Source organism: Pseudoliparis swirei, chromosome 24 (assembly GCF_029220125.1).
Source record: "Pseudoliparis swirei isolate HS2019 ecotype Mariana Trench chromosome 24, NWPU_hadal_v1, whole genome shotgun sequence".
NCBI lineage: Eukaryota > Metazoa > Chordata > Actinopteri > Perciformes > Liparidae > Pseudoliparis > Pseudoliparis swirei.
In genome coordinates, this window is record NC_079411.1 from 1,280,383 (window position 1) to 1,293,505 (window position 13,123).

The window sequence follows — 13,123 nt, forward strand, 5'->3', positions numbered from 1 at the left end:
AAGTCCTAAACCAGGACTCAAACACAGCCAGCGGAGCCGTGTCCGAGGAGATGCGGCTGCACTTCCACTCATTCAGGGGCAGCAGATTTAAAAAAGTCCATTAAATAGTACAAATATATGTTTGTTTCCTTCCCTTAAGGAACAGAAGCCCACATCCCAATTGATCCCTCTCACTGCAGTCAATACGTCTTCTACATCCTAACTGATTCTATGTATGTGTATGTGTGTGTGTGTGTGTGTGTTTGTGTGTGTGTGTGTGTGTGTGTCTGTGTGTCTGTGTGTGTGTTTGTCCAGCTGTCAAACTCCGTGGACAGTTACATCAGTAACTTCCAGACAGTTGATAACCTGAGTGACCGAGGCTCTCTGATCCTCCACCTGTTCAAGGTGAACTTTGACTTTGTGTGATTGAGTTTCCTTCACCGTGAGTCTGTCCCTTCATGTCGACGTTTGTTCTCCAAGAAGAGACTTCCCTCGTCTGTCTCCGTGCTCAGTCCAACCAGTTCCTCCTGTCTCATGTTCCTCTTCACTGGTGCTGGAGTAACTCGTCCTCCTCCCAGGTGTCTCACAAAGAGCCCGAGATCCTGATCTTCAGGCTGCAGCAGAGCTTCAAAGTCGGCCTCCTCCAGCCGTCCTCGGTCACTGTCTACGAGTATTACAACCCAGGTCATAATCATAATCATAATCATTTCTAGGGAGGACGACCTCATCCTCACCACCACGGGGACCAAATGTCTCACTGCCTCAACATCAATGAACAACCCGATCGGAGACCGAATGAATGGCAGGTTTGTTCCTGACGTTTATTTACTGTACTTTGTTAAGAGAGACGCGTACGTGAACCGAATTCTGTCGCCTCGGGTGAGAGACGGAAAGAAAAGGCACGCCGTAGTCTGCTCGGGTAGGGAAACCGGGGGTGGAGAGGAGCGGGGAGGGGGGGGGGGGGGAACGGGAACGAGACGGGAGAGGAGAGATGGAGAGGAGGGGGGGAAAGGTTTGAGGTGCGAGTCGGCTCACACCGGGTACTTTATTGAGGGGAAATAATCGTGCTCTAATGACAGACGTGTAGATAACTGTCGTAAGAGCCCGTCGGCGGCGCCCAGGCGCGTCACCGCTGCTAACCTGTCGCACTGGAGAGGACACGGGTCCACACGGGTCACGATGCCCGGCCTCTCTTCTGACGAACGGCCCCGGTCACGGTATTCTCGCCTTACGCCCGAGGGAGAGGGGAAACTCGGCGAGGCGAGACCGAGTTAAGGGGAGAGGAGGCGGAGATCAGTAACTCCTCTATTTGATTCTGCGATCGTTCGGGCCTGATGAGCGACGCGTGCACCTCGACAGTGGTTGCTGTTTGGCTCGGCGCGACACCCCTAGATGATGTCAGATCGATCTCCGCGGAGAGAAACGCTGTGTATTCAATTATCTGGCCTCCTCCCAGCCCGCTCTGAGGGTACAAGGCTCGTAGAGCGGCTGGCGGGACACTTAGTAATATTCTTATTCTTAGGACAAACTCCGCGACGAGGACTCGGTGTTACGAGTCCCTCTCTTGGTCCCCGAACCAACCACGGCTCGGCGGAGAGACGGAGGTCTACCGGCTGCAGCGATATCTCTCTTTAGTACAAAATGTCAGTTACCAGTGTGTGAGGAATCAGTATGTGCCCTGAGTGACGGAGATCAGTGGGTGTAGCCGTGTAGATGTCGCTCAGACTCACCTCGGGGGCGGCGGGGGTCCGCTCTCGGGTCTCTGCCTTTGGTCTTCTCGGGTGGGTCGACAGGTGAAGAAATAGGACTCACAAAAAAGTAGGTCCACGAACCGAATGTAAAGTTTAAGACTGCAAGGCAGCCAAGTATTTTATTCAAAAAAGGAAGAAAGAAATAAACAAAGTACAATTATAAGTCAGTTCCCTCTCGGGAGCCTGACGCAAAAGTCACAAGAACTCAAAAAACTCTTTTTCTTCAGCCCCCTCTTTCTTCTGTTCGTCACCTTTATACCCTCGGCTCCTCCCACTTTTACCGGATATCCGTCCCCCTCTTTGGGGTGCTGATGGGGGGTTCATCCCCCCCCCCCTCTCTTCCTGAGAGGTTCTGGAGAGACTCTCTGTCCCACTTCAAAGAGGGGGACCGTTGTCTTCTCTTATCTCTCAGGCATTTAGGGTACCCTCTTTATGATCCTTTCAGACTTGGTGAGACTTCCCGATGCCAGTGACATCAAACACACTCTAACCGGGGGTCAGGATACGGAACATATTGGGAGACATATATCACATTATCATATCAATGACCATTGATCTACAGGCAGGTTAACACACATGAATCCAGGCTTGTGTTTATTCACTTCGTAGTAACATCCTCTCTGGCCCATTTGGTCAGGATTTGGGCTCCTGAACACACAATCAACCAGGTCTTCATTTGAATATCACAAGAGGTGCCATGGTCCTGTCGTGTCGAGCCGGTTGTAAACGCCTCCGCTGACCCCTCAGGACCTGTGTTCTGTCACACCTGGCCCTCTGCTTCTCGTCCCAGCGATGGCCTCGGTGCTTTCATCTGATTTTACAGCCACTCTCCCTGTCGGCCGGCATGATGGATTCCTTGTTGCTTTCCTATTGTTGTAGTCTAATGGAACTGGGGTCCCCTTTGATCTGTTTTATTACTCACATTCCGCATTTACTTTTCCCGGCCTGGTCTATTCTCGCTAATCCCAGAAAAATTCGCATTTATTTGTCCCACTTCTAACAACTTCTAATGTCTCTCTCTCTCTCTCCCTTTTCTCTCTCTCCCTCTCTCTCTCTCTCCCTCTCCCTTTCTCTCTCTCTTTCTCTCTCTCTCTCTTTCTCCCTTTTCTCTCTCCCTCCCTCTCTCTTTCTCTCTCTCTCTCTCCCTTTCTCCCTTTTCTCTCTCTCTCTCTCTTTTCCCTCTCTCTCTCCCTTTTCTCTCTCTCTCTCCCTCTCTCTCTCCCTTTCTCTCTCTCTCTCTCTCTCTCTCTCTCTCTCTCTCTCTCTCTCTCTCTCTCTCTCTCTCTCTCTCAGATCACCGCTGCAGTCACAGCTACTCTCCCAAAGAGGACCAAGAGGAGCTCACTCAGATCTGCAGGGACAACGTCTGCCGCTGCACGCAGGGTGAAGGCTCTCCTGCGTCCGCAGCAATGCTTTAGTCCACATGTTTGTACTTTAAGTTATTTTCTTCTTATTATTATTTGTTATTTGTCTTATTGTTGTTGTCTTCGCTCACGGTCTCCAGGCGACTGCTGCGTCTCCAGAAGCGACAGTGAAAACGTCCCCAACAAAGAAAGAAAGGCGTTTGCATGCAAGGCGTTGCACCACGGTACGATGCACACAGGTCTCATATTCTTTATTCAGATATTTTCCAGTCAAATACTTTAACAATATTCCATAAGTGGACAAAAAATCATCCCAAAAAATAATAACATTACAATAGGTTAGGCTCCATTATGCACTCATCATCAGAAACAATGGTTCCACACATGGCGCTCCTGGCTGGCTCGCCACATTTGTAAACTGTGGCTCTATTTTAAAAGTGTGAAGTTTTTGTGTATGTCCGTGTATTTATATATGTATATACTGTATATATAAACTTTGGTCGGAAATTAAACTGTTAGTTTCTTTTAGAGCTCTTCTTGCAACATAAATGTGTCGTCTTGATTGATCACAGTCACATCAATTAGAGGATGAGGTTCATTATTTTCAGTTCATGTAGAACAATATGCATAGAAAAGGAGAAATATCAATCTTCAATATATTACCAAATTTACCAAAAGACGTTACACCACGGTATGATATACTGTCACGCACTCGCAGATTTAACACACACACACACACACACACACACACACACACACACACATGCACGCAGTTTAAAGTTAGTCAAAACCAGTCTTATAGTCTTCATTGAGTTATTTATACATTATATATATTAAATACATGTGACTATTTTGACCCCACTGGCAGTAAAGGAAAGGTCCGGGTTCATGCCAACAGACTTAGTCTCTTGATAATGCCATAACATTCCTTTGTGTTGTTCGCGCTCCAGACAATCCGAATCGGGGACAAAGCCAGCGTGACACCGGTTTGCTTGTGCTTCAGTTTTCCAGGTGAAGGTGCTGAGTGTCACCCAGAGCTACTACGACAAATACGAGATGGAGATCACACAAGTGTTCAAGCTGGGTGAGTCAATGCAATAGCTTGTGTCTTTTAGGATCAGCTCTTTTTAAAATGTATTCTTAATTAACTTAAAACCCACTGCTAGTGGACTTTAAGTATAAGGCTTAAGGCCTCATGATGAAGGACAAGTAATAATATATCTGTCTTTACATGTGATGGATTTGAAGATCACTTATTTAATATAATGCAGCTATGTATGTCTTCTGAATCTGAAGGTGTGGAGGCAGGAGTTGAAGTGGGCCAGAGGAGGTTTTTCATGTCTCACGCAGGCTGCAGAGATGGACTGGTCCTGCAGCAGGGCTCCCAGTACCTCCTCATGGGCCCCAAGGAGGACCAGTGGAAAATAGATGCTAGGACCCACAAGTAAGAAGAACAACAGTTCTAGGTTCTCCCAAAACACGGATGAGTTTTTATGAAGAAATATATTACATTTAAAGTAGTCTCATTTTTCAAGGGTCATTGTAGATTTTTAAAAAAAAGTGCATATTAGTTATAGAGTTGGGAAGGAAGGTAATATTCAGAGTAAAAGAAGTCCGATTTTGTTTTTCAAGGAACAGACAGAAAACGAGTCGATGCATCTTTCAGGATATTTGCCTCTCTAAGAGGCCGAGAGAATACACCTTGACTTTCTCGTAAATTAAAGACTTTAATCTCAGAAGTTCTCTGTTTTACCCCTCTCTGTAAATTATTATTTATTTTATACAAAACGAAAGGAATGGAGGCAGGTTCCCAAACATGTCAGTGTTTCATAAATTAACTCTGTTATGTCGCTCGTCTCTTAACTTTTAGTTTCTTTTAACTCGTCTTGTTCTGTGTTTTTTATTTGTAACTTTGTGTTTCTTGTGTTGCTGCCTGTCATGTCCAGGTCGTCCTCGAAAAAGATTTTGGATCTCAATGGGTTTTCACCTATAAATGAAGGTTTAATAATAATAAATAAAATAGATGAATGGTAGACAGGTGTAGTGGAACCAGCGTCAGAAACACACGAGGGCAAAGGGCAAAACTGCCCCGAAGTAATATCATTTTGCCCCAGGAGGAGAGGCAAAAAATGCCCCCATAATTTCGATAAATTATAAGTGTTTTGTTTTTGTTCTTTGTTTTGTGTGTCCTATATGTAATGCCTGTACTAAGGTAGTCAAAACAAATCAATAAATCTAATTTGTAATTATAAAAAAACAAAGAAATATGTTTTAATTGTTAATAGTTGTTTAAAAATTTAACATCAGCAAATACCACAAAAAATAAGAATAAATTGAATATGATTGTCTGATTTCTGTTTTCTGTTTAAAAAATCTAAGAAAACACTTTTGAATTTGTCAACTTCAGAAAACAATAAATATACTTATTTAGGCTTACAGTATAGGAGCAATTGTCATTAAAATGGCAATAAAAAGACTATCAGGCGAGTCTTATTATTGCAATTTGTATGACAATTGCTCATATACTGTAAGCCTAAATAAGTATATTCATTATTTTTGAACAAAGGTTAAAGGTTATTTCACAAGTTTCAAAAAGTGCCCCCAATTTATTTTTAAATGCCCCTGGAGTTCTCAGTGGGGGCCAAAATTGCCCCCTAAAAAACCTGTAACTGTCCCACCCTGAGTGGAACACATGCATGTTTCCATGTGGACTCTCAACCCTCCTCCCTGTCTGCCAGGTTCATGTACATGTTGGGAGAGGCCACCTGGGTGGAGCGCTGGCCTTCCCCTGCAGAGTGCTCCTCCAGCCCCAGCCTGCAGGCCAAGTGCAGGAGTCTGGAATACGAACTGACCCCCGCCGCCTGCCGGCTGTAGAGGTCCACGGCGACCGTCCATCTGCAATCAGTTTGTTTGTTTCTTCTTGCAACAACGTAAAAATCACCGTGCACACAAACAACAGGGAAGTCATTTGTGTTCTTGGGGGGGGGGGGGGGGGAGTGTTTATGTAAAGTAGTTTAATTCATTAATTCCCTGAACATTACAGTGATTTACATTTTCTTGAAATGATGTATTTCATTGGTAAACAAATATTTTTCGCAAATTGAAGAGATGTGTCATGCAAGACAACATGAGATGATGGACATCACTAATAAAACCACTTGTTCTAAATGTGATTTTACAGAAAACACAGACTTAAAAATAGATAGTTTTTGGGGGTTTATTCAGATTATTGTAGTAATACTTGAAAACGGCTGGTCTGCTCGATGCCTAATCGTCTGCATGTTGACACGCAGCACCGAGGGACAGGAGGGTAGCTGATGAAGAGGTAGCTGCCGCTCTCATCTCGATGTGGCTTCAGTGGCTTTGAACCCAACATGAGTCACATGGAACACGTCTACGTTCAGCTGAGGAGGAAGTGCTGTCGATCCGCGTCGGCCCCTGTGGGCAGGACAGGGAGCTGGAGACCGAAAGCAGGTGGTTAAAATGCACCAGGCTTCCTTCCTCTTCACATTAATACCACCCACGCTGAACCAGATGCCGGTAAACGGCTGACAAAAGGATTGTTTGTTGTTTTGCAGAATGAGACTCGTGAGCCGACGCTGTCGCATCAATCTTTAAAAGCATTTATCGAAAAGCACTCAAGACATTTTACTCATGATCTCCTGACGCTGGATCTGAAGTCTGGCCGTTTATGTTGGGACAACACTGAGCGGAGATCCGTTGAGTTGTTGGACTTCATCCGTTCGGACCACAGTGGAGAACCGACGCTGCCCTCCTCAGGGCTCCTCCTCCTCCTCCTCCTCAGGGCTCCTCCTCCTCATGGCTCCTCCTCCTCAGGGCTCCTCCTCCTCCTCCTCAGGGCTCCTCCTCATGGCTCCTCCTCCTCATGGCTCCTCCTCCTCAGGGCTCCTCCTCCTCCTCCTCAGGGCGACTCATGGCTGAACATCGATCGGTGATCAGCTCAAGAAAGGTCCAATGAAACCTAGAGGTTCCTGAGGTGCGTCGCAGGTCTGTTGACTGAACTGTACAATGCAGCTGGATCCTCCTCGGGGTCCGGACTCCTGGTCCTGGGAAGTGGACAGACATCAGGAATGTTGGCGGTGTTAACCAATCACAAGCCAACGAGTCATCAAAGAGTTCACATTCGGTCTCAATTCGATGAAGTTGGAGGTTTTCGTGAGGATGATGCTCGGAGCCGCTCACCTCGGAGAAGCGGCGGCGCTGTGGAATTTCACGGCAGCGTACTCGACGTCCTCGTTCACGCCGAGTCCCGCCGGCCGCACGTTGGAGTAGATGGGGTCGGGCTGGTTCTTGGCGAAGTGGACACTGGCGTAGTGAAGATCATCTCGCTTCGCCGGCTGACCGGGTGGACTCTGCAAAGACGACATTTATTTTTAGATTTTATGACTTGTTGAACTTTTGGCAACACCTGCAGTTCCTCAAATGGCCACTTGAGGATAGCTCTAACAGATCAAGATAGACCACTTTGAGGTTCTGTTGTATGATCTGTTTTACTCTGCAAGGCACTTTAATTAAAGAAATGAAGGTCATTCTGTGTTTAAGAAGACTCGAAACGAGAGATTGAATGCAGCTTTAACTTATATACAACCAGAGGAGCCCCCTGGTGGTCAGGAGAGAGAATGCAGCTTCAACACATGAATCATAGACTTCTATACAACCAGAGGAGCCCCCTGGTGGTCAGGAGAGAGAATGCAGCTTCAACACATGAAGCATAGACTTCTATACAACCAGAGGAGTCGCCCCCCTGGTGGTCAGGAGAGAGAATGCAGCTTTAACACATGAAGCATAGACTTCTATACAACCAGAGGAGCCCCCTGGTGGTCAGGAGAGAGAATGCAGCTTCAACACATGAAGCATAGACTTCTATACAACCAGAGGAGTCGCCCCTGGTGGTCAGGAGAGAATGCAGCTTTAACACATGAAGCATAGACTTCTATACAACCAGAGGAGTCGCCCCCTGGTGATCAGGAGAAAATGCAGCTTTAAAACATGAAGCATAGACTTCTATACAACCAGAGAGTCGCCCCTGGTGGAGGAGAGAATGCAGCTTTAACACATGAAGCATAGACTTCTATACAACCAGAGGAGTCTCCCCCTGGTGGTCAGGTGAGAGAATGCAGCTTTGACACATGAAGCATAGACTTCTATACAACCAGAGGAGTCGCCCCCTGGTGGTCAGGAGAGAGAATTCACTGTGACTGGTTTGTCTTTGCTCACCTGTGTCCTGACGTCTGGACGGTCTTCGGGCTCGGAGGGCTTCCTGGAGGCCCTCTTCCTTCTGGCGAGGAGGATTAACCAAAAACAAAGAGATTAATAATCTGTTTTGTGAAACTGTTCAACTTTGAAATGACTCACCTCATCCAAAGGAAGACGAAGACCAACGTGGCGGCCAGGAGAACAGCAGCGGTTGCTCCGATGACGACTGAAGGCCGCGCTCCTGGGAACAAGTGAGATGTTTGTGGGCGGGGCCTTCAGGGAGTTTCTGGGGGATCATTTCTCCGTCGCTTGATATCGAGGTTGTTCATTGTTCATCAAGTGAGTTTAGCTTTCTCTCTACTTTCTGACAGTTTGTTTATGATCTTGATATTCCCGTGAACCCGTCTGTTTGCAGTTTCAGGTTGCCCAACACGCTGATGGTCTGTGATCTTTATTCCACCTCAACCCAAAGCGGATCCTAGAGGAACCAAAGTGGAATAATCTGACATTCTGTTGACTAAGCCTCGAACGTAGCAGAGGCACAGGTCCTTTCAAGGAAGTATCCGGTTTATTACAACATGGGTGTTATTTATTGTAGTTCTTGCCTCTGATTTGTCTTATAAAACACTTTATAAACTCCTCGAACATGTTGTTAAATAACTCTCTTTGCATTTGATTATTGTTTATTAGAATGTAAAAATATTGTACATCAGGAAATGTCTCTAATATTACAATATAAACCCATTTCATTTTTAAACCTTCAAAATAAAAGCACGGGATATTTTTCTTCAATTTCCTTAAGAAAAGGTGATTGCGTGTCTTTAAAGCTGCCAGGAGCCACAAAAACGATGCGGCGGCCTGGATTCGGCCCGCGGGCCTTGTGTTTGACACCTGATGGGCATTTTGTAACTCACCGGCTGCTACCGTCAGCTGGCAGGTGGAGTAACTACGTCCTCTGTTGTTCTGGGCTTCACAGGAATAATTCCCACTGTGTTCATCTCTGAAGTCGTTGATGATGAAGATCGGTCCTGATGCTGCTGGTTCTTCTTCATCCTCCTTGTACCAGGTGTAGTTAGCTGCTGGGTTAGCATCACTGCTACAGGTCAGAGTCACTGAGCTGCCCTCCACGATCTCACGAGAGGGACTCGCTGACACAGAGGGACGCCTCGGAGCATCTATGAATATAGATTATTATAAATGGATCAATAACATCTTTATTTAGCCTTAAAAACACATCTGGCAGATTTCTTGTTGAACATGTGGAGCCTCATCTCTCCGTCGTGTGTCCTGCTCCTTTGATAAAGTACAGACATCTTGAATGTGTATCTTCTGTTGTTTATAACCTGTATTTCACTCACATTTCACATCAATAGAGATCTTTCTAGATCTCTTCTTCCCCAGCTGGTTCTCAGCTGCACATGAGTACAGTCCAGAGTCAGAGGACCGGACGGAGATGAAGACGAGCTGAGGGTCTTCACTGGGAGGACCTGGTTGGTTCTTCTTGTACCAGGTGTAGTTAGCTGCTGGGTTAGCATCACTGCTACAGGTCAGAGTCACTGAGCTGCCCTCCACGATCTCAGGAGAGGGACTCGCTGACACAGAGGGACGCCTCGGAGCATCTGGAGGGAAATAAACATATTCACTTTAAAATGAGAATGTTATTATTCTTTTTTTTCCTAAAAGTGAATATCATAAAAATAACTCTTGATTTAAGAAGAATATACAGGTTGTATTCATGTGATTCCTGAGTGCTGATCCTGGAGTTACACTTAAAGGGACAGTTCACCCTCAAATCAAGAAGACACATGTTCCTCTTCCCTCCCGTGATATTTAGTCTCCTAGATTGTTGGGGTGAGTTCTCTATGTTGGAGACATCGTACGTGAGATCTGTCTTCTCGTCAATATCCTGGAACTCAATGAAACATCAGTGTGTTTGACCTCCTGTTTGTCCTGGAGGTCATCCAGGACACAGGAGCAGCTTCTTCCCACTGGCCGTCGGCCTGATGAACATCAGACACCAGCACCACGTCCTCTGCACTCACATCCTGCTTCACGCTCACTGCTGTTGCTTTACTGGACAAACATGATGTCGTTCTGCTTTTATACGGAGACTTTTATTCGTGGATGAGTAAATGTCCGTGCGATGAGAGCGTACGTTACACCGTGTCACATTCAGTCACGCTGCCTGTGCTCCTGAAGAGTGAAGCAGAGTGAAGGTCAGCACACTCACACACTGCAGGAGAAGGGAAGGCCCGGTGTCCTCCGAGAGCACAGGAGACCCCGTCTGCAGGTCCAACCGCCAGTGACCACGACTCGGACGCTTGTCCCTTCATCTCCTGGCCGTTCTTGTACCAGACGTAGAGAGCGCCACCAGGTGGACGACAGCGGCTCTGACACGTCAACCTGACCCGGTTACCACGGTGGTGTCTGCTCACCTTCACCTGGACATCTGGACATGAGAAGAAGGAGCAGAAGTCTTCTTTCATGAACACAGATATGAGTATTGAGACGAGTAACTGTGCAGATGAAAGGTTACCTGTGACGGTCAGAGCGACTCCAGGTCGACCAGTATACCTCCCAGCTGGGTGGTTGGTAATGAACCTGAACCTGTACTCAGCTGAGTCGCTCTCTCTCAGGTCTGAGATGGTCAGAGAGCAGATGGTCCCATCAGAGAGAGGCTGCACACGGCCTGAATACTCCGGGTCGGTTCTCAGATCCACATAAACATCGTTGCTCTCTTTAATGAACCAAAATGTTCTCCTAACTGTGGTTTTAAGGCCTTTTATTCTAGGTGGGTATGAGTAGCTGCAGCGTATCTCCACTGTGGATCCCTCCACGGCACAGACCTCAGGAGGCCTGTAAGTCACTCCCCAGACACCCCGACCCTGAATCACTGGAACACAGAAGGTTCATGACATCAGGGAACAGACTTTCTGTCACTTTCCTTTCCTTCTAGAACTGAACCAAACGGCTTTTAACCAAATCCACACCCAGAGGTGTCAAACCCGTTCTGCCTGAGGACCGACAGTCTGCAGGTCTTCATTTCATGTCGATGACTCGGGTGAAATGAAAACCTGCTGACGGCTCTGAAGTCAGAGAGGATGATAGAACCAAGAGAACCTGATTCACTGCAGTCACTGAAACATACGGGTCTCTAACTAACTGAAGCAGAACAATGTACGGAGGCAGCGGGGCGTTTAGGCTCGGCTGCAGAGAGGGTGGAGCGGGGGTGGGGTTCAGGGAACGGTGTCCAATTGGCCTCAGCAGGTGGCTGATTGGTAATCAGCCACCAGCTGAGGCCAATCTGTGTGTGTCCATAACGGAGCAGTAGGGATGGAGGAGCTGCAGAGGCTCAGTCTCAATCCTACATATGACCAAATGTCCTTCTTGCTTTGCCTCTCCCTCGGTGCTCGGGGCAGAAACCCACCGGTGAGGCCACGCCCCTGTCACAAATACTCTATCGGTACTTTTTGATGCAAAGAACACTTTATTTCTTCTTATCTCCACTTTCTTTGACTCCATGCTCGGCTCTCTCGTGTTTAGAGGTGTTTAAAGCTGCCTTTAACCTTCACACTGGCTTCATTTATTTACTCATTTGCAGATATTGTCTTTCACATTTCTAAATCTTTTAACCTCGTCCCAAACTTAACCCCGGACTCCCCTTGACGTCTCATGTGCACACGTCTCTAGATTCCCTGAGCGAGGTCGATGTGGCCAACGGCGTTTGATGCATCCTGACCACCAACGAGGAAGAAGATGAATATCTCTGACAGTAGAGTCACACTCCAGAGCTCCTTTCACACAAGCAACGGCTAGTTAGAGAAGGTCAAACGCTGGAAAAGCTGCTTTACTAAAGTATGATGTGCAATGTGTAAAGAACTTCACAGAATTTGATTTTAAAACATTTAAATAGACGAACTACCGTCAACTGAGAGTGAAAAGGTGACAGTGGAGACGTCCAGAGGGCTAAGAACACGCAGAGCATCCCTTCACAGGTCAGAACACGGTGAAACACAGTACCTGGTACAGGGAGGAGGAGGAGGAGGAGGAGGAGGAGGAGGAGGAGCAGGAGGAGGAGGAATCCACTCGCTGCCGCCGGTAAACTCATCGCTGCTGCTCTGGATCCTCTGTGAGACGTTCACTGAAACACGTCTGCAGGTGAATAACGTTGACGAGCACAAAGGAGTCGCATCGACACGCTGGGGGCAGGAAGCTGTCGTCTCCACGGGGCGTCTCGGTCGGCCGAGAGCAGAAGGCTGAAGTCAAGTTGTTCAAAAGACGCCGACTTCCTTCCTCTTTACGGTATTAACATGCACGATGAGGCCGAGATCACATCTCTCAATGTGTCCTGTGTGTGTGAGAAGAAAGTTCAGAACACCAACACAGGAAAGACTGGTGAGAGAGAGAGAGAGAGAGAGAGAGAGAGAGAGAGAGAGAGAGAGAGAGAGAGAGACAGGGAGAGAGAGAGAGAGAGAGAGAGAGGGAGAGAGAGAGAGGGAGAGAGACAGGGAGAGAGAGAGAGAGACAGCGAGAGAGAGAGAGAGAGAGAGAGAGAGAGAGAGAGAGAGAGAGAGAGAGAGAGAGAGAAGGAGAGAGAGAGAGAGACAGGGAGATTTTTTTTTGATTTTTTAAAAACACTTTATTTACATTTTTTCCATCACAACGTTTCTCTACAAATAAAGTGTTTTAAAAATCAGGTTATTTAAAATAAAAGCAAACAAACAAAACATTAAAAAAGAAAACATGTTTTACCGAATAAAAAGTGGTGCAAACTCCAGCTCCTCCTCTACCACAGAACAAACAATATCTTTA

At 46.8% G+C, this 13,123-nt stretch overlaps 2 protein-coding genes across 2 annotated transcripts in view; one reads left to right on the forward strand and one right to left on the reverse strand.

The window, feature by feature from the left end:
• The window catches only part of LOC130189731 (A.superbus venom factor 1-like), a 60,217-nt gene extending 57,063 nt beyond the window's left edge, over positions 1 to 3,154 (forward strand). The window contains exons 39-41 of the mRNA XM_056408661.1: positions 295 to 384; positions 558 to 663; positions 3,024 to 3,154. Coding sequence (XP_056264636.1) covers positions 295 to 384; positions 558 to 663; positions 3,024 to 3,148 — 321 coding nt within the window. The 3' untranslated portion in view covers positions 3,149 to 3,154. The remainder of the gene's footprint in view (positions 1 to 294; positions 385 to 557; positions 664 to 3,023) is intronic.
• A 3,832-nt stretch (positions 3,155 to 6,986) lies between these two features.
• Positions 6,987 to 12,044, reverse strand: LOC130189732 (B-cell receptor CD22-like). Its single transcript, XM_056408662.1, has 9 exons — positions 11,994 to 12,044; positions 10,848 to 10,989; positions 10,542 to 10,760; positions 9,670 to 9,930; positions 9,226 to 9,486; positions 8,471 to 8,552; positions 8,333 to 8,393; positions 7,298 to 7,467; positions 6,987 to 7,161 (listed from the first exon to the last, which is right to left on the reverse strand). The coding sequence occupies exons 1-9, from the start codon at positions 12,042 to 12,044 to the stop codon at positions 7,077 to 7,079; spliced, it is 1,332 nt and encodes a 443-aa protein (XP_056264637.1). The 3' UTR covers positions 6,987 to 7,076.
• Between the last annotated feature and the right edge of the window lie 1,079 nt (positions 12,045 to 13,123).

What these genes read in the sequence shown, in the direction of transcription:
- LOC130189732 (XM_056408662.1), bottom strand. Translation starts at nt 12,044, where the DNA reads ATGCATCAAACGCCGTTGGCCACATCGACCTCGCTCAGGGAATCTAGA. An exon ending in CGCTCAGGGAATCTAGAGAC is followed by an intron (nt 10,990 to 11,993) that starts GTGTGCACATGA and finishes GGCCGTGTGCAG; the next exon opens with CCTCTCTCTGATGGGACCAT. An exon ending in AGCGCCGCCGCTTCTCCGAG is followed by an intron (nt 7,162 to 7,297) that starts GTGAGCGGCTCC and finishes TCCACTTCCCAG; the next exon opens with GACCAGGAGTCCGGACCCCG.